Below are 19,927 nucleotides of genomic sequence, written 5' to 3' on the forward strand. Positions count from 1 at the left end.
AAAGTACTCCCCCACCCAAGTTTCAAAAAGACTGGACCAAAAGGTCCAATTCTATGAGTCCCAAAAGAAGGTGCCCCTATGCTTCAATATTTCAAATGGAGGGAAGGCATTTAAAAGGTGTGCGGTCCCTTGAAATGCGATGGCCAGAACTCCCTTTGGAATTCAATCATGCTTGTCACACCCTTGCTCTTGGCTTCACCCCCAAAGTTCCCTGATATTTCTTGTCAGACTTGGCAACCCTAACAGAGGCAGTGAACACAAACACACAGCAGGTGAAGGGAAAGAACTCTGCCTAGGACTCTGGGGAGTCTCTGATCTTGGAGAACCAATTAACTAATTCAGTATCAGGCAGCTGCATGTGTAATACACAGGCATCATTTTGTAGAAAAATAGGTGGTGGAGCTCATTAGCATATGCTGCCCTCCCACTCACCAGCCAAAAGCTACCCAATGCAAGAAAGGAGAGCCCTGGCTGAGCGAGGCCTGCTTGGGCAGGCTAGAGATCCAGCCAGCCCAAGCAGGCATCACTCGCCTGGGGCTCTCCTTGGCCACCCACCCCCCCACAGTCAAAAGGCCAGCAAGCCACCCACCGTCCAAAATCACATAACTGGAGAAAGAATGGTGCGGGCTTCTCCAGGGATTAATGAAGGCTGCTGGGGGTGTGTAGTGGAAATTAGATAAATGGTGAGCCATACAGCCCTTCTCCATGTGAATGGCAGTCCCAGGACACCAATGGGTTAAATCATACACAGCACTGTAAATGAAGAACACCTGGGATGGGAGAGCTGTGCAGACAAGAAGCAGGCAACTGTGGAGAGAGGGCGGTGGCAGCTTCTGTGACGGATTCAGCGGCAGCTGCGGAAGACGGTGGCTTTGGATGGCAAAGGGAGAACAGCTTCAAGCACAGAAGACAGCTCAGGAATGAAGAGGTCTCGCAAGGGAGAGGACAAGCTTCTAAGCTGTGTGCAAGCTGTAGAGAAACCCTACACTCCAGCCTGGTTTCCTGGACAGACTGCTAGCCTTGTGAAGTAGACTTTTCTTTCTCCTTATAAAGCTCACTGGGTGGGTGAGGGATATTTTCATTTGTTAAAGCTGAATAAAGCTGCATTTCTTTGGCCACAATTTATTACTTGCAGGAATCTCTAGAACTATGGGTAATGAAGGGTGTGGCAAAGCCCCTGGTGGCTGGCTGGCTGGCTGCCTGCTCTCCTAATCCAGGGATTGTTATGCAGCTGCACCTACTATTCAATAAACAAGGTAGGTGGGGAGGAGGAGGGGGATCCCTCAGAAAGGGTGAGCTCCTGCTGAATTCAGGGCCTGGTCATACATATGCTTAACTTGGATTCTTTTTAATCCCAGTGGCCAGAATCAGAACCAGAACATTGCCAAATGAGTGATAATTGTCCAAGGCTCCTCTGGAAATGGTTTGTTGGAGCAGAACAGAAGATTTCTGGTGTTTGCTGAAATGTTGAACACATCAATGCATGAATCTGGCTTATACTGAATCAGACCCTGGGTCCATCCAAGTCAGTACTGTCTATCCAGGGACTCAAGCAGAGATCTTTCATGTCAATTTCAGCCTAGTTCTTTTTTCAGTTGGAGACTCCAGGAATTGAACCTGGGACTTTCTGCATGCCGAACAGATGCTTCACCATTAAGCCACGGCCTTCTCCTTGCAGAAGGAAACAAGTTGGGTGCTGTTCAGCAGGTGGTGGAAGCATTAAGGGAGGAGCAACTCTGCCCTTTCTGTACTTTTCACACCAGACCCAAGTCCTTGGAATCAAATCAGGCCTACCTTGCTTGTCTCCGGTCAACACCCACACTTTCATGCCCCCCCTTTTGAGTAGGTGGATGGTCTCCGGGACTCCCTCTTGGAGCTTGTCTTCGATGGCTGTGGCCCCAAGGAGCTGAAACAGGAAGCAAGAGGGGTTACAGTGCGTAGCAGTTCGAATTCTGGCCCAAAACGCCATAATTCAGGGGGGGGGGTTATTTTTAAATTTTATTAAACTTAAAATCGTAAATTACAATTATGGTATCAGTGCAGTTATCTCAAAATTACAAAAGAAAACCATTTTATATATAATATAATGCTTAGCCGCCGTACATATCTTAAATAAAATATTGCTTGTCTACTTGGCATCTTATCATGGATGTATCCATGATAAGATGTATCCATGATAAGATGCCAAGCAATAATTCTCTATACTTATGCAGATATTATTATGCAAGTGCAATCAAACAACAAATCTTAAAAATAGATCAGTTTCTCGTACATAGCATTTCTAGGCAGAATCCCTTCTTCTGATAGATATGAAACCACTGGATACCATTATTCTATTACTTTGTTCTCATATGATCTAGGCGAGACCTTCACATTTCCATAAGCTATTTTTTGTGAGAATAAAATATTCCCAGATTTTCTCTTTCCAGGTTATAATTCAGGCTTTAAAAACTTTTTTCAACTCTCCCTTGAGTATTCATAGGTTCCTCTGTTGTTTAATATAACACAGAGTGGCGTTCAGTAGTTGCTGTTTGCCTGGGGAAGGATGCTTTCTGAGCACACAGAAAATGGGGTGACAATCAATCCACAGATTTGTTTCTCCCTGGAGAGAGACAACGTCAAAATGGGGATGCACAAACCAAGGCAGCCTGCCAAAAAAACCCTCACTCGTTAGAGGACGCCCCACCCACAACTGAATACCCCTACCTGGAGATCCCGTTCGATCTCCTCGTAGACTTTGTCCAATTCTTGGGCACGATTCTGGAGCAAGACGGTAGCAGAGCGGTGCTTCTGGCTCCACTGGGCGTACTCCTCCTCCTCCACCTCTTTGGTAGCCAGACACAAGGTCCGGAGGGTTTCCTCTGCAAAACTCTGAGGAAGAGGATGACATTGACTGCTCTGAGCATCACACCTCAAATTTTGCACTCCCTCGAGTTCTCATTATTTTATTTATCTATTTAGTGTTGCTGATTTCCCAGGTCGGGCTCAGGCGGATTACAACACAATAAAACCGTTAAAGTCACATCATAAGACAAGTTAAACCCATTAAAATGAAATAAAATTAGGAACGTCAGTGTGCAGATATGTACATCCTTCACAGATTGAAACACAGGATGCGGTCCATGCAGGGAGGCCAATTAGCTGGTGTGAGGATGCCCGCCTACCCTCAGCTAAAAGCCTGGCGAGACAGCTCCATTTTACAGGCCCTCCAGAATAGCAGTAAATCCAGTAGGGCCCACATCAACTTGGGAAGCTGATTCCACCAGGTTGGGGCCAGGACTGAAAAGGCCCTGGTCCTGGTCGAGGCAAGCCGGATGTCCTTTGGGCCAGGGATGGTCAGAAGATGTTGATTGGCCGATTGAAGAAGCCTCTGGGGCTCTTATGAGGAGAGACAGTCCCGTAGGTATGTAGGTCCCAGGCCGCGAAAGGCTTTAAAAGTTTATACTAAAACCTTGAAACGGATCCGGTACTCAATTGGTAGCCAGTGCAGACAGCTACCCAAGCAATCGCTCACAGAGGAAGGTGCCCACTCCATCTCTGCATGAGTCCCTGTTCTGGGAACCAGGTTTAGGAGATTCTCAGAGAGTGTTCCAGTTTTGGAAGTCTCTCCCAGAGGAAAGAAATGCCCTCATGTTGAACCAGGCTTATTAGCAATAGAATAATTAAAAGACAATCTCACATTCCGACACGTTACTGCTTTATTGGTTTCCCGTGCCAATGCAACCCAGATCAAAGGTTTTCTGAATTTGTTAATTTTACTGTTCTGCTACTGGATTTTAACTTCGTACCACTTTGCATTCTAAACCCCACCAGCTATATGCAGCTTTGCTTGGTGTACCTCATTCCTCGTCTGAAGAAGTGTGCATGCACATGAAAGCTTACATTCTGAATAAAAGTTTGTTGGTCTTAAACGTGCTATTGGACTCCTGCTTTGTTCTACTCTGAGAAGTTGAGGACAACTGCTTCCCTAAAGACCTTCCAGGTGAGTCTGAAGACCTGTCCTTTCTAGAGGGCCTGGAATTAGATTGATGAGAAATTGTGTGACAAGGACAAGAGCGCTACTGAGAAACTGATTTGTTAAATTGAAGGTGCAAGTCAGTTGGCTGTTCCCAACCCTCCGATATCACCTTTACCCTTAGAGCACAAGACATGGAGGCTGAGAACAGAGCTGCAGGCAAGATGGCAAGGTGCACGTCTCCTGGTTTGCTGATAACAAAAATGAGCTGTTGCAGAACTGACCCTGAATGACTGGCTGAAGGCTTGGCAATCAGGCATGTGGCTATAAAGATAACCAAGGAATTCTGCTGGAGGTGGATGCAATGAGTACTTGTACACTGATCCACTGCCTCCCTGATTAATCTCTGATTAATCCTGCATTTTGCAGGGGGAAGCACAGGAGAAGGGAGGGGGCTGGTGGCAGCGGTGGCAGCGGCAGGGAGGAGAGAGGCAAACTAGGCAGTTGCCTTGGGCACCAAGGCGGAGAGTCCAATACGGTACCCCCCTCTTGGAACTCTAGGCAACCACCTAGTTTGCCTAGTGGGCGAGCTGGCCCTGCCTACCAGCCAGTACATCTTGTCACTTCCGGGTAGCTCAAGGACACTTCCTGTAAGTAGCTGAGGCCTTATTTTTCTTTTAAAATATTTTTCTTCCTAGGAAGACTGTGCTCTCCCTTCGACCCCAGTTTATGTCCACCAGTCAGCTGAGCCTCAGCCAGGGAGGGCTACAGCTGCCTGGAGATCTCCTGCAATAAGCAAACAGGACCCCTACTTCTGTGCCAGACTTACATTCAGAGCCTTGACTGTGTAGGCCTCGGAGGAATGGTCACTGTGAAGTCTCTCCAGGATCACCGTGTCTGCTCCTTTGGTGTAGAGCCTGATACGTCCCTCAGGATCTCGGACTGAAGCCAAGAGACCACACCCATAAGTTAGAGAAAACAGCATCATTTTCAGTTTAGAGAAAAAGTGACTGTTGGTGGGGGAGCAGACACATGATAATAAGAAAGTATAAAATAGAATCATAAAATCAAACAGTTGGAAGGGACCTCCAGGGCCCTCTAGTCCAACCTCCTGCACAGTGCAGGAAACTCACAAATCCCTCCCCCTAAATTCACAGGATCCGCATTGCTGTCAGATTGCTATCTAGCCTGTTTAAAAACCTCCAAGGAAGGAGAGCCCACCCACCTCCTGAGGAAGCCTGTTCCACTGAGGAACTGCTCTAACCGTCAGGAAGTTCTTCCTAATGTTGAGCTGGAAACTCTTTTGATTTAATTTCAACCCATTGGTTCTGGTCCGACCTTCTGGGGCAATAGAAAACAATACCACACCATCCTCTATAGGACAGCCCTTCAAGTACTTGAGGATGGTGGTCATATCACCAATATTATCCCAAATAATGCTTGGGATGGAGAAATGAGAGAGAGAGAGAAAACCATTTTTTGACCCTCCCCAAAATATTAGAACTTGGATGCAGAAAACAAAGAAGATTCAGGACAGACAAGGGGAGGTACTTCTTCACACAAAATGCAGGGTTAATTTGTGGAACTCACAGCCACAAGGTGTCATGGTGGTCACTGACTTCTAAGGGGGTTGAGAGAAATGTTGAGACCTCCACCTTGTTTGGAAGCAGTAGACACAGACTGACTTCTGGAAGGATCCCAGCTCCGTAACCGCTTACCCAGAACAGACATCCGTTTGCGCACGCTGTTGAAATCCAGAAGGGCTAAGACTTTATAGGTCCTCTCCTTGCCCAGTTCGCTGATGGTGATGGTATCCTGAGTCCGGGAAAGAAAGACATATCCCAGGTTCCTGGCTGCCGTCACAAGAGCTTCTTCATCCGGAGATGCAGCTTGGTAAATCAGCTGATCTATCAAGAGAGACAGACAGACACAGTTTTGGGATACTATAGAGAAGTTAACAAAATTCTCATCTGAAGTTCTCCTTCTGGATTTGTGGCTTCCAATACAGGGACAATCAGGCCTCAGATTCAGCAGGAGCTCATAGGAGCACAGCTCCTGAACCATTCTGAGGGTTCCCCCTCCTCCTCTCCACCTACCTTGTCTATTGAATAGCAGGTGCAGCTGCATAACAATCCCTGGATTAGGAGAGCGGGCAGCCAGCCAGCCACCAGGGGCTTTGCCACGCCCCCAGCAGCCCTCATGAACTCCTGGAGAAGCCCACGCCACCCTTTCTCCACTTCTTATGTGATTTTGAAGGCGGGTGGTTTGCTGGCTTTTTGACTGAGGGATGGTAGGCCAGGAGAGCCCCAGGTGAGCGAAGCCTCAACCGGGGCTCTCCTTTCTTGCATCGGATTGCTTTTGGCTGGGGGCGGTGGGTGGCATATGCTAATGAGTTATTGCTAATGAGCTCCATCACCTGTTTTTCTATTTAATTTTTCATCCTTGCTGTTTTGGACTTTATTAAAAAACCTTCTGTTTCTGCTAGGGTGGCCAGATCGTCCCGGTCTCCCGGGACTTTCCCGGATCTGGCCCCCAATTCCCGGCTCCCGGGCTGGGTATACCGGGACCATTAGAGGTCCCGGTTTAGCCAGCCAGAGAGCCGGGGGCTGCGCACGCGGGTGGGGAAGGCGGCGAGTGAGGGAGGGAGCGACCCTGCGCGTGCGCAGATCGCCCTGCGCACGCGCAGGGACGCTCCCTCCCTCCCTCGCCGCCTTCCCCGCCCGCGCACGGGGCCCGGCGGTGGCGGTGGAGGCCCGGGAGGGCGTCAGAAAGGCCCGCGCTGGTCGCTGGAGGGCCTCCAGCGACCACCGCGGGCCTTTCCAACGCTTCCCCGGCCTCTACCACCCCCTCCCCCGTGCCCGTGCGTGGGCGGGGAAGGCAGCGAGGGAGGGAGGGAGCGTCCCTGCGCGTGCGCAGGGCGATCTGCGCACGCGCAGGGTCGCTCCCTCCCTCACTCGCCGCCTTCCCCGCCCGCGTGCGCAGCCCCCGGCTCTCTGGCTGGCTAAACCGGGACCTCTAATGGTCCCGGTATACCCAGCCCGGGAGCCGGGAATTGGGGGCCAGATCCGGGAAAGTCCCGGGAGACCGGGACGGTCTGGCCACCCTACCCTTGAAGGCAACTTGGACCATGGGTGAAGTAGCCATTAAGGCCATCAGAAAAAGTACTGGGGGGGATGATCGTCTGGGAGGGCCACTATAGCCTCAAGGCCACCCTCCACTAAGGTTTCCCTGCCCCAAAGAGTGTTTCGAGCCCGTCCCTGTGGCATCGGTCCCATGATCATTGTGGGGCCCAGGGGGCCGGCGCAGCGGCACGCTGAAGCAGCCTGTCGGTCACTTCCGGGTTCCTGTCCTGCATCTCGACCGGTGTTATTAGTGACAGGCTGCTTCGGCGTGCCGCTGCGCCGGCCCCCTGGGTCCCACAATGATGGGACCGATGCCACAGGGACGGGTTCGAAACACTCTATAACCCCTCAAAAGAACAGCAGTCTAGCTCGCTTCCCCCGAGCCCTGCCGCCATAAGCCTCAAGGGGGCTCATTTTGCGGCATCTCCCGGCGGGAGGGTGGCACCCGCACGGGACACATATCAAATGAAAGAGGGGGCGCAGGGCTATCAGAAACAGTCAGCGGAGGGAGTCGGGAGACCACCCCACTGGGGGATCCACACCCCGAAAGTGATGAAGGTGGCGCAGATAGAGCCAACAGAGCCAACAGGACAAAATAAATAGGCTGCATTATGCAGCACAGTTGAGAAAGTGCCTTATCCCATATACTGATGAAGTATATACAGGATTTGAGAACAAAATTGTTTCCGGCGGTGATATTTGGGGGATTTTTGGGGACGTCACAGGAAGTGCTGTGAAGTCACTTCCTGTTTCCGGCAGTGGCATTTGGGGGAAATGATGTCATTTGGGGGAAATGATGTCACAGGAAGTGATGTCACTTCCCGTTTCCGGCAGGTGACGCGGGGGAAATGATGTCACAGGAAGTGATGCCACTCCCTGTTTCCGGTGGTGGCATGACGTCACCGGAAGTGACGTCACTTCCTGTTTCCGGCGGCGCGCGCGCTTCGCGCGCGCACCCCTACCTCCCCCCCACAGTGTCCCTGGCTGGCCTTCAGACATTATGGTCACCCTAGTTTCTGCTTCCATTTCTCCCTGGTGCAAATGGAAACAATTTCCCCCTGCTCTGTTTTCTGCTTCCTCAGTCCGAATGTTCTTGTTGCTTTGACTTCATCATGAAGCTGGCTTTGCAATTGCATACGTAGTGGCAGGAGTGGAATTCCAACAAGAGCTCCTTTGCATATTAGGCCACACACCCCTGATGTAGCCAATCCTCCAAGCGCTTACAAGGCTCTTTCTCCTAAGCTCTTGGAGGATTGGCTACATTGGGGGGGTGTAGCCTAATATGCAAAGCAGCTCCTGCTAGAATTCCACCGCTGCATAGTGGCAAAGCAATCCTGACTCAAATATCAATTTTGAAACAGCAGATACAAGAATTTGGAATTCATTATCCCAGATCAGAGGTCTCCAACATGGCGCTCACCAAGTATTTTTAGGACATGGACAGGGCCAGATAAGGCTTTTGCTCAACAAGATTTCCGATTAGATATTTGATTGGCTGTGGTGATTTCATTTAATGTTATTTTGGTAGCATCTGCTAACAGAGCACAAGAGCGGTGGCAGTCATTTTGTGGCTGGCTCCACCTCCTATGGCAGCCATTTTGTGGTGGCCATTTTGGCGCTGTCCCCATCGTGCTGTGTTAGAATTCCAAATGTGCCCAGAGGCTCAAAAAGGTCGGGAAACCTGTCCCGGGAAGCTGCCAATACAGTTAAAAGTAGGGGTGGAAGTCTAGCAGGAGCTCCTTTGCATATTAGGCCACACACCCCTGATGTAGCCAATCCTCCAAGAGCTTACAAGGCTCTTTTTTCCACCCCGGTTAAAAGGAATGTAAATACTTGTGAACAGTAACTGCAAAGCCAACAGAAAGAAAAAGGCATTCCATGTCTCTCATCTCACTCTCTTTCTCCTCCACCATGACGGTGTGGCAGAGGGCCAGCAAACGCAGGAATTCTCTCAGGATGGGGTTGTCGTCCCGCCGGATGGCACTGGTCAGCAAAGGGTCGTAAAATTCCAGCTTTGCATCCCAATATTTGTTCCAACTTAAGAGGGCTTCCTGAAAGAAAAGCCAAAGAAGGATCAGGTATGGATCAGGTCCAGCACTGGTAAATATCAGCTATTTGAGGGTATTGAGCTTTTCTGTGAAGGAAGGCAGAGGTAAAATGTAAAGGTAGTCCCCTGTGCAAGCACCAAGTCGTTACCAACCCTTGGGGTGACATCACATCAGGACACCTGAGTTCAGGTAGCCGGCTCCAGGTTGACTCAGCTTTCCATCCTTCTGAGGTCAGTCAAATGAGTCCCCAGCTTGCTGGGGGGAAAGTGTAGAGGACTGGGGAAGGCAATGGCAAACCACCCCGTAAAAAGTCTGCTATAAAAACATTGTGAAAGTGATGTCACTCCAGATTCGGAAATGACTGGTGCTTGCACAGGGGACTACCTTTACCTTTTTGCCATTGTCTTAGAAATGTTTTTAATAAATAATAAAATATTGTCTTCCATAAAGCAGTTTTTTTTATAGGGGGGGAGTCCTTTTTTTCCCCCTGTTCCCACTTCCAGATCTGCCACAATCCGCTCCCTGATATAATCAGATCCATCCAGTTCCATCTTCTGACCTTCAAAAGTTCAACAAACAACTTCCTGACAAAATCCTCCTCTGGCTCCACCCCCAGCTCCGCCCCTTCCTAAGATTAAACACTGGGAGACCTGAGGGGCAGTGTCTGGGAAGCGAGGAGTCATTTCCAGGTGAAAGTCTAGGATTTTCGTGTTATCTCTATGATAAAGGCCATAGAGACTAGGAGGAATTCCTAGAGCATCACTATGGAGACCATTTTTTCCCCTCCTGCTCCTCGGTTTCTCAAGGACAGGAGATTGGGGATGGAGAATTCCCCAGTATGCCCAGGTATCTGGGTATCATACCTGCTTCCTAGATACTGTAGGACTTCCATTTCTCCTATGGTATGCCATAGAGACTAGGACAAACAATTTGTTGCCTGTAAAAATACTAGCGATAGAGGCTGGTTGGGGAACTGAAAGCATAGGACAGCTATAGGCTGGTGTCCTTCTGCTGGGATTTCAGAGAGGATTCTCCTTAGCAGGAACGGTCAAATGCAAGCTCCCAGAAGAGGATTTTGAAAGGTTTTTAGTGGAATGCAACTGGATAGCAGCAAGGTGGGGTTGTGGGAGACTTCGGAATGGGGACATGGGGACATAGAGTTTCCAGGGATTCCTAGAGAGGACTGATGTTCTGGGTTTCCCTTAGAAGTGATATTATTCTGTTGGCCCAATGACAATTTGTTAATTTTTTCGCCCAAGCATGGCTGATCCCATGCCCTCAGTGATATACCAGCCAAAGCCAACAGGAATACACAGTATCAACAGAGGAGAACCAAAACAACTGTGAACTTAAGGTACTAAGAACATTTAGGTGAAATTGGCAAGTTTTGAGAGTACAGAGCATCTTCAAGCTGTTTCCTTTTGTGTTTGAGAGGGCTTTCATGAATTGCTGTTACTTAGGATTATTACCTTACTTTGCTTTGTGGATAAATGTCTATAAAAAGTGAAACAGAGATTGACAAGTTTGTAAGTAAGTTTTATTTTTCTGCAGTTCATGCGCAGTTGTTTTGGTTCACCCCAGTGATATACCAGTGGAGATACTTAGGATTAAAAGGTAAGTATACTATATAGAATGCAGCCCTCTGGTGCAGAGTGGTAAAGCTGCAGTACTGCAGTCAGAGCTCCCTGCTCATGACCTGAGTTTGATCCCAGGGGAAGCTGGTTCAGGTAGCCGGCTCTAGGTTGACTCAGCCTTCCATCCTTCCGAGGTAAGTAAAATGAGTACCCAGCTTGCTGGGGGGAAAGTGTAGATGACTGGGGAAGGCAATGGCAAACCACCCCGTAAAAAGTCTGCCATGAAAAGGTTGTGAAAGCAACGTCACTCCAGAGTCGGAAATGCCTGGTGCTTGCACAGGGGACTACCTTTACCTTTTTATACTATATAGAACACATCCACACAGAAATCTACAGCTGTTACAAGGTGGGAGGGAAAAAATACAAGTGGAAATGTTAAATTTAAAATTTAACGGGAAATTTAAATTTGAATTTTGGTGTTAGGAAGTGATTTCACAGGAAGAGAAGGGTTTGGAGGAACGGAGTTTTGATCAGGATGGGACATCACACATCCCCACTGAGCTCTCTCTCCCCAGACTTCACTGTCCCTAGATACCCCCTTTCCCCAAAAAAAATCTCCAGGAATTTCCAAAGCTAAAGATGTCAACCCCATTCACAAGTTGGCAACCCTCACAGATCCTGCCTTGAAGAAGGTTTGGCAGCTCTTCAGGTTATCTTTGGCTCGAGTACAGACAGCCACCCTGTGGAGGGACAGTGGCTCAGTGGTACAGCAGCTGCTTAGTAAGACGAAGGTCCCAGGTTCAATCCCCTACATCTCCAACTCAAAAGGGTCCAGGCAGTAAGTGATGGAGATGGAGGGACGGTGGCTCAGTGGTAGAGCATCTGCTTGGTAAGCAGAAGGTCCCAGGTTCAATCCCTGGCATCTTCAATTAAAAAGGGTCCAGGCAAGTAGGTGTGAAAAACCGCAGCTTGAGACCCTGGAGAGTCGCTGCCAGTCTGAGTAGACAAGACTGATTTGGATGGACCGAGGGGGGTCTGATTCAGGAGAAGGCAGCTTCATATGGAAGGAAGGAAGGAAGGAAGGAAGGAAGGAAGGAAGGAAGGAAGGAAGGAAGGAAGGAAGGAAGGAAGGAAGGAAGGAAGGAAGGAAGGAAGGAAGGAAGGAAGGAAGGAAGGACAGCGGTTCAGTGGTAGGGCATCTGTCTTGGTAAGCAGAAGGTCCCAGGTTCAATCCCCGGCATCTCCAGCTCAAAAGGATCCAGGCAAGTAGGTGTGAAAAACCTCAGCTTGAGACCCTGGAGAGCTGCTGCCAGTCTGAGGAGACAAGACTGATTTGGATGGACCAAGGGGGGGTCTGATTCAGTAAAAGGCAGCTTCATAGGCTCATATGAGAGGGCTGTCAGGGCTCCCTCTACAGCAGTGAGCTTCCTTCCAGCACTCCTCCTTGCCTTCCAACACTCAAAGCAGTACAGAAAGAGACGGCTATACAAAAAAGCAGGACTGAATCTACGGCCGTTTTCCCACTTACCTTACCCCGGAGCGACGTCCCTCTTCACCGCGCTGCGTCTGCGCGGATTTCGCACAAACTGCTGCGCAGCACCAGGAAGAGCCGCGTAGTCCTGGGGCTTTTGCGTCGCAAATGTAAACTGCTTTTTGGCGGTTTACATTTGCGACGCAAAAGCCCCGGGAGTACGCGGCTCTTCCTGGTGCTGCACAGCATTTTGTGCGAAATCCACGCAGACTCAGCGCGGTGAAGAGGGACGTCGCTCCGGGGTAAGGTAAGTGGGAAAACGGCCTACATATTTTTGAGGGGGGGGGGGCAAAATTAAATAATGGCGCCCTCTTGTGGACCCATTCTACCTTATGGGCCCATAGAATAGAATGGACTCCATACCCAATTTGGTGCCCCCCCCCGTAGTGCCCAGGGCAAGCGCCCCCCTCTGCCCCCTCCCCCGATCCAGCGCTGCAGAAAAGTGATATTGTAACAAAAGGGGGGGAAACTGTATAAAAGTAACAATTGTTGATCCCAGTCTTGGCCTGCTCCTCTATATTTGGAAACAAGCAATTTATTATCGATATTATTGACACACTGGATGCCAGATTTTAACATTGGCTAAATTACAATAGAAGGTGGATGTTATGGTAACAACAGCAGCAACGGATGGCCTAGGGAACTCTCCATTTCATTCGCCTTCTTCAGGCTGCAGTACACTAGGGAAAGCCTTGCATTCAATAATGGAATACACAGTATTCCCTTCAAATTTATATTTAGACACCCTCCAGCTTTCACAATTGTTATATAGACAGTTGCAGTTGGAGCCTCAGAGATCAACAGTCTTCCATTAGGGGCTACCCTTGGTCAGATTCAAAATGTCTCTGGGCTAAGCTTTCCCTAGTGTACTGCAGCCTGAAGAAGGCGAATGAAACAGAGAGTTCCCCAGGCCGTCCATTGCTGCTGCTGTTGCGGTAACATCAACCCCTCTATTGTAATTTTTGCCAATTGTTGTTAAAATCTGGCATCTCGTGTGTAGTGCTTCTTGTCAATAATATCGACGATAAATTGTTTCAAAATAGCAAGCCAAGGCTTGTATCGACACTCAAAGCAGTCGCAGAAGGAAAATTGGAAAAGAAAAGAAAAACCATTGGCGTGATGCATAGTGTGACACTTCTAAGAGAAAAACAGAAGTCACGTTGCTCTAGGAATTGCTCCAAAATCTATGATTTTACTATATGGTTTTAACAGTAGCCCCGTGGCGCAGAGTGTTAAAAGCTGCAGTACTGCAGACCTAAGCTCTGCTTTCGACCTGAGTTCAATCCACGGTGGAAGCTGGGTTTTCAGGTAGCTGGCTCAAGGTTGACTCAGCCTTCCATCCTTCCAAGGTCGGTCAAATGAGTCCCCAGCTTGCTGGCGTAAAAAAACCACCCCGTAAAAAGTCTGCCGTAAAAACGTTGTGAAAGCAACGTCACCCCAGAGTCGGAAACGACTGGTGCTTGCACAGGGGACTTTTCCTTTTCTTCACCAATTTCTGGCAATTCCTAGAGAGATGTGATGTCACTTCTGGGTTTTCCTGGAAGTGATGTCATGGTGCATACAATGCCAGTTTGGTGTAGTGGTTAAGTGTGCGGACTCTTATGTGGGTGAACTGGGTTTGATTCCCCATTCCTCCACTTGCACCTGCTGGCATGGCTTTGGGTCAGACATAGCTCTGGCAGAGGTTATCCTTGAAAGGGCAGCTGCTGTGAGAGCCCTCTCTAGCCCCACCCACCTCACAGGGTGTCTGCTGTGGGGGAGGAAGGAAAAGGAGATTGTAGGCCGCTCTGAGACTCTGTCCTTGAAAGGGCAGCTGCTGTGAGAGCCCTCTCAGCCACACCCACCTCACAGGGTGTCTGTTGTGGGGGGAGGAAGGGAAAGGAGATTGTAGGCCGCTCTGAGACTCTGTCCTTGAAGGGGCAGCTGCTGTAAGAACCCTCTCAGCCCCACCCACCTCACAGGGTGTCTGTTGTGGGGGAGGAAGGGAAAGGAGATTGTGAGCCGCTCTGAGACTCTTTGGAGTGGAGGGCGGGATATAAATCCAATATCTTCATCTACCTCACAGGGTGTCTGTTGTGGGGGAGGAAGGTAAAGGAGATTGTGAGCCACTCTGAGACTCTTTGGAGTGGAGGGCGGGATATACATCCAATATCTTCATCTACCTCACAGAGTGTCTGTTGTGGGGGAGGAAGGTAAAGGAGATTGTGAGCCACTCTGAGACTCTTTGGAGTGGAGGGCTGGATATAAATCCAATATCTTCATCTACCTCACAGAGTGTCTGTTGTGGGGGAGGAAGGTAAAGGAGATTGTGAGCCGCTCTGAGACTCTTCGGAGTGGAGGGCGGGATATAAATCCAATATCTTCATCTACCTCACAGGGAGTCTGTTGTGGGTGTGGGGGAAGGTAAAGGAGATTGTGAGCCGCTCTGAGACTCTTCGGAGTGGAGGGCGGGATATAAATCCAATATCTTCATCTACCTCACAGGGTGTCTGTTGTGTGGGAGGAAGATAAAGGAGATTGTGAGCCGCTCTGAGACTCTTCGGAGTGGAGGGCGGGATATAAATCCAATATCTTCATCTACCTCACAGGGTGTCTGTTGTGGGGGGAGGGAAAGGAGATTGTGAGCCGCTCTGAGACTCTTCAGAGTGGAGGGCGGGATATAAATCCAATATCTTCATCTACCTCACAGGGAGTCTGTTGTGGGTGTGGGGGAAGGGAAAGGAGATTGTGAGCCGCTGTGAGACTCTTCGGAGTGGACGGCGCGATATAAATCCAATATCTTCATCTACCTCACAGGGTGTCTGTTGTGGGGGAGGAAGGGAAAGGAGATTGTGAGCCTCTCTGACTCTTCGGAGTGGAGGGCAGGATATATATCCAATACCTTCTTCTTCTTCCATGTACCTCCCCTCCCCCCAGCTCCTGGCAACTTCTAGGCTGTGGAATTCCATCATCATTCATGTTGGCTGTTGACTATTCCAGAGGGGAAGCTAGAAACCTCTCAGTAAATTGCACAGAAGTTGACTTCCTCCCAGTGTCTGTAAACTTCCCGTCCCTTCTGTCAGCTTTATACAAGCCCCCCGATCCCCTGTTCTCAAGCCCTTCTTCTTCAATGACCCCCCCCCTCATTTAAGGCAGGAATATCTCACATACCGTCGGGTTGCTGTTGCTGCTGCTGTTCGAACCTGCAGATATTTTTGAAAAACAGGAGAATATATTAAGGGCACAATCCAGATGTGTACTTGTCTAATACAAATAGAGGGAATTAGCAACAGCGACCACAACAAAATATTTGAACTGATATCTTGTTCTTTATACCACGGGTGTCAAACTTATTTGCGATGAGGGCCAGAGCTGACATAAATGAGACGTTGTCGGGGCCTGGCCACATGTGCCATAAAATGTAATGCCAGGGAGCAGAGATTAAAGGACACAGACAAGCACGATGATTTTTAAAAAGCTTAAAACAAAACATGATTAAAACCAGGGCATTTTTTTGGAGCAGGACCTCCTTTGCATATTAGGCCTCACTTCCCTGATGTAGCCAATCCTCCTGGAGCTTCCAGTAGGCCCTGTACGAAGAGCCCTGTGAGGAATTCTAGCAGGCCCTCCTTTGCATATTAGGCCACACCCCTCTGATGTAGCCAATCCTCCTGGAGCTTCCAGTAGGCCCTGTAAGAAGAGCCCTGTAAGGAATTCTAGCAGGCCCTCCTTTGCATATTAGGCCACACACCCCTGATGTAGCCAATCCTCCTGGAGCTTCCAGTAGGCCCTGTAAGAAGAGCCCTGTGAGGAATTCTAGCAGGCCCTCCTTTGCATATTAGGCCACACACCCCTGATGTAGCCAATCCTCCTGGAGCTTCCAGTAGGCCCTGTACAAAGAGCCCTGTAAGGAATTCTAGCAGGCCCTCCTTTGCATATTAGGCCACACACCCCTGATGTAGCCAATCCTCCTGGAGCTTCCAGTAGGCCCTGTAAGAAGAGCCCTGTAAGCTCTTGGAGGATTGGCTACATTAGGTGGGTGTGGCCTAATATACAAAGGAGTTCCTGCTACAAAAAAAGTCCTGATTAAAACATTAGCACTCACTAGTCTTACATTCTTTTGTATCTCTCATGCGCAATCCAGGGAACTGGGCAAAGGAGGCTCTGGCTCTTTCTTTTCTTCCCCAGGGGACCAGGAGGGGGCAGAGCCTCGGCCAAGAGAAGGAAGAGAAGCTTGGCTCAGTAGCTCTGCTGTGCAATCAAGAATGCAAAAGAACAGTGGCAGCACAATATGTAACATACAAAAATACAAAATATTGTGCAAAAACAAACACTCTGACTGGTGTATACAAAATTCTATTGTCATGAAATGAACAGCCTACAACAGTGGGCATGCATTCATACAGTATAAATAGACAACAAACAAAAGTCTCAAAACAATATTCCAAGGAGGACCCCCCCACAGTCTCTGAGTTTCCCAAACTGAGTACTAAGACTCAATAATAAAGTTCCACAGGAGTCCCTCCGTTGCTTGTTGACTTCTGAAGGAAAAATTCTAGCCTTCACGCAAACCCCGGCTTTGATTGCGTTCCGCTGCTCCTGCAGCTTCCTCGTAAGTCAACTGAAACCTCCAGCCAAGTTCTCTCTCAAACGCCCATTTTGGTATCTGAGTGTTTGGCCCATTCAGTCCAACACTCTGTGTCACACAGTGGCCAAAAAATGCAGGTGCCATCAGGAGGTCCACCACTGGGCCCAGGACACTAGAAACCCTCTTCTATTGTCCCTCCCAAGCACCAAAAATACAGAGCATCATTGCCCAGACAGAAGAACATAAGAAAAGCCATGTCGGATCAGGCAAATGGCTCATCCAGTCCAACACTCTGTGTCACACAGTGGCCAAAAAATGCAGGTGCCATCAGGAGGTCCACCAATGGGGCCACGACACTAGAAGCCCTCCCACTGTGCCCCCCCCCCAAGCACCAAGAATGCAGAGCATCACTGTCCCAGACATATGAACATAAGACAAGCCATCTTGGATCAGGTCAATGGCCCATCCAGTCCAACACTCTGTGTCACACAGTGGTCAAAAAAAACAGGTGCCATCAAAAGGTCCATCGGTCAGGCCAGGACACTAGAAGCCCTCCTGCAGTTGTCCCCCCCCCAGCACCAAGAAAACAGCATCACTGCCCCAGACAGAGAGTTCCATGAATACCCTGTTCCCATACAGCCCCCTTCCCTTTTCAATGCCAGCCCTCTCTGTGCCTTACCGTTACCGTATATCGTCCCGTCGATGCAACATTTCTTGAAAGTCATGATGTTTTGGGTCAAGGTGCCCGTCTTATCGGAGAAGACATACTCGATCTGTCCTAGCTGGTCATTCAGACTGGTGCTCCTTGCCTTGGCAGGAGTATCTTTGGGTGCGTAATACATTTCCAGATCCCAGTTAATGAAACAGCTATTGACCAGGTAGATGAACTCAAACCTAGGGGAAGAGACACAACATCAATTATACAAGGAATGTTCATCCAAAGTGTAATGAACATATGGAATTCACTGCCACAGGAAGCGGTGGTGGCTACAAGTAGATACAGCTTCAAGAAGGGATTGGATCACCATCTGGAGCAGAGGTCCATCAGTGGCTGTTAGCCGCAATGTATAGATCAGGGATGGCCAAACTGTGGCTCGGGAGCCACATGTGGCTCTTTCACAAGAGATGCCCGTCTTGCCTCCACCAGGGCCAGGTCTTTCTCTGTCCTAGCCCCAACCTGGTGGAATCAGTTCCCTATGGAGATCTGGGCCCTGCCTGATTTGCTAGCCTTTCGTAGGGCCTGTAAAATGGAGCTGTTCCACAAGGTTTTCGGGTGAGGTGGTGGGCACCTATTCACTAGATCGGTTGGCCAGAAAGAGTTCACCAATGAAAAGCGAGACACTGCTGGGAACAGACATTCTGTCTGGGATGATCTTCCATGGCTACCCGCAAAAAGAACCCCTTCCAAGGGGTCTCCCATCCTGTGTGCACAGGAAGCGGAGGGGCTGCAACGTACGTGATGAGCATGGCCATGGGCAGCACGAAACCCAGGAGGATGACGAAGCCCCAGAAGGCGTAGAAGGCATACTTGGCGGCGCTGCCGTCGGCGTAGAAGACGAAGAGGTAGCCGTGCTCCTGGCGGAACTTGGTCGCCCAGATTCCGGAGCCCACTGCAAGGGCAAACGACGTCAGCAGAAGCACCACACAGATCTGCAATGAGGGAAGGGAAGACGGGAAACTGAGCTCATCCCACAGGCCAAGAAATCGGGGGGGGGGGGGAGCTTCCACATCGACTGAAGTCTTTCAGACGGAAAGCACTGGGCCTGAAAGGTTTCCACGGCGACCAACAGAAGCAGGGCCTTTTCAGCAGTGGGACCCCACCTTTGGATTGTCCCCTTCCAGCTGATTTGGCTGGTGTTGGAGATGGCGATCGGCAAAGGTGGCCTTTGTTCAGCCAGGGTTTTTGGCAAATATAGTGACTTTGGTAGGAAAAAAAACAGCAGGGACTCATCTGCATATTAGACCACGCCCCCTGACATCACCATTGTTCTGTGCAGGGATTTTTAGTTTACAACCCAGCAGGGACTCGTTTGCATATTAGGCCACTCCCCCTGACGCCAACCCAGCCGGAACTGCGTTCCTGTGCGTTCTTGCTTTTAAAAAAAGCCATATTAACTTGCTCAGACTTTTTTTTGGGGGGGGGGGAGGTTTGCCAGTTTATGCCCTCTTTGCTGATGCCTAGATACTTACAGCTTTTATACGGATCTCAGGTTGGTCTACTTTGTTGTGTAAGTGACAAAGTGTAATGGCTTTTGATATTTAAGGTAATTTGTTATTTGAATGGGATTTGTGTGTGTTTACCAGTGCTATAAGATCCCTGGAACTCTCTGATCAGGGGAGCAGGATATATATTTTTCACTAAAAAGTTAACTCAGAAGCAAAATATACGACCAAAGAGCTGGATTAAAAAATGTTGTAGCTCAGGGGTGTCAAACATGCGGCTCAGGGGCCAAATCAGGGTCCCCCCCCCCCGGAGGGCTCCTAACAGGCCCCCGAGCAACTGGCTGTCATCTGCTTCTTTCTCCCTATATCTTGTTTCCTTCTGCATAACAGTTTACTTTGCAAGGCTTGCTCAACAGCACAGGAGCAAAGTCTCTATTTTCTCCATTGGTTGAGGCTCCTCCCTTGGGGAGGAAGGGGGGGAGGGATAGCTTGCTTTGCCAGGCTCTCTCAATCACACAGCAGAGCTACTGAGCCAAGCCTCTCTTCCTTCTCTTGGCTGAGGCTCCTCCCCCTCCTGCTCCCCTGGGGAAGGAAGGAAAGAGCCAGAGCTTCCTTTGTCCAGTTCCTTGGATCCCATGGGAGAGATAGAAAGAAAGCGCCTTTAAGACTGAGTGCTAATGATTGAAGTATGTTTTATTTTAAGGTTGTTTTTTAAAAAAATAATAATAATTGTGTTTCTGTCCTTTACGAAGTTTATATCTCTGCTGCCTAATCTTAAATAGGTACACATACGGCCTGGCCCGGCGTGGCTCGGCCCAACCAGGTCTCATTTATGTCAGATCCGGCCCCCATAACAAATGAGTTCGACACCCCTGCTGTAGATGAATAAAGAAGTCATGACACCGGCCAACCCTTTTTTTCTGGTGCTAGGGTTGCCAAGTCCCCCACAAGTGACATCACCGTGCCG

At 49.3% G+C, this 19,927-nt stretch overlaps 1 protein-coding gene across 1 annotated transcript in view; it reads right to left on the reverse strand.

The window, feature by feature from the left end:
* The window catches only part of ATP8B3 (ATPase phospholipid transporting 8B3), an 89,602-nt gene that overhangs the window by 31,631 nt on the left and 38,044 nt on the right, over positions 1-19,927 (reverse strand). Inside the window, exons 11-18 of the mRNA XM_060233492.1 lie at positions 18,254-18,447; positions 17,477-17,691; positions 15,381-15,412; positions 8,972-9,128; positions 5,674-5,862; positions 4,785-4,897; positions 2,707-2,871; positions 1,795-1,906 (exon numbers count right to left, since the gene is read on the reverse strand). Coding sequence (XP_060089475.1) covers positions 1,795-1,906; positions 2,707-2,871; positions 4,785-4,897; positions 5,674-5,862; positions 8,972-9,128; positions 15,381-15,412; positions 17,477-17,691; positions 18,254-18,447 — 1,177 coding nt within the window. The remainder of the gene's footprint in view (positions 1-1,794; positions 1,907-2,706; positions 2,872-4,784; positions 4,898-5,673; positions 5,863-8,971; positions 9,129-15,380; positions 15,413-17,476; positions 17,692-18,253; positions 18,448-19,927) is intronic.

Source organism: Heteronotia binoei, chromosome 2 (genome assembly GCF_032191835.1).
Source record: "Heteronotia binoei isolate CCM8104 ecotype False Entrance Well chromosome 2, APGP_CSIRO_Hbin_v1, whole genome shotgun sequence".
NCBI classification, from domain to species: Eukaryota; Metazoa; Chordata; class Lepidosauria; order Squamata; family Gekkonidae; genus Heteronotia; species Heteronotia binoei.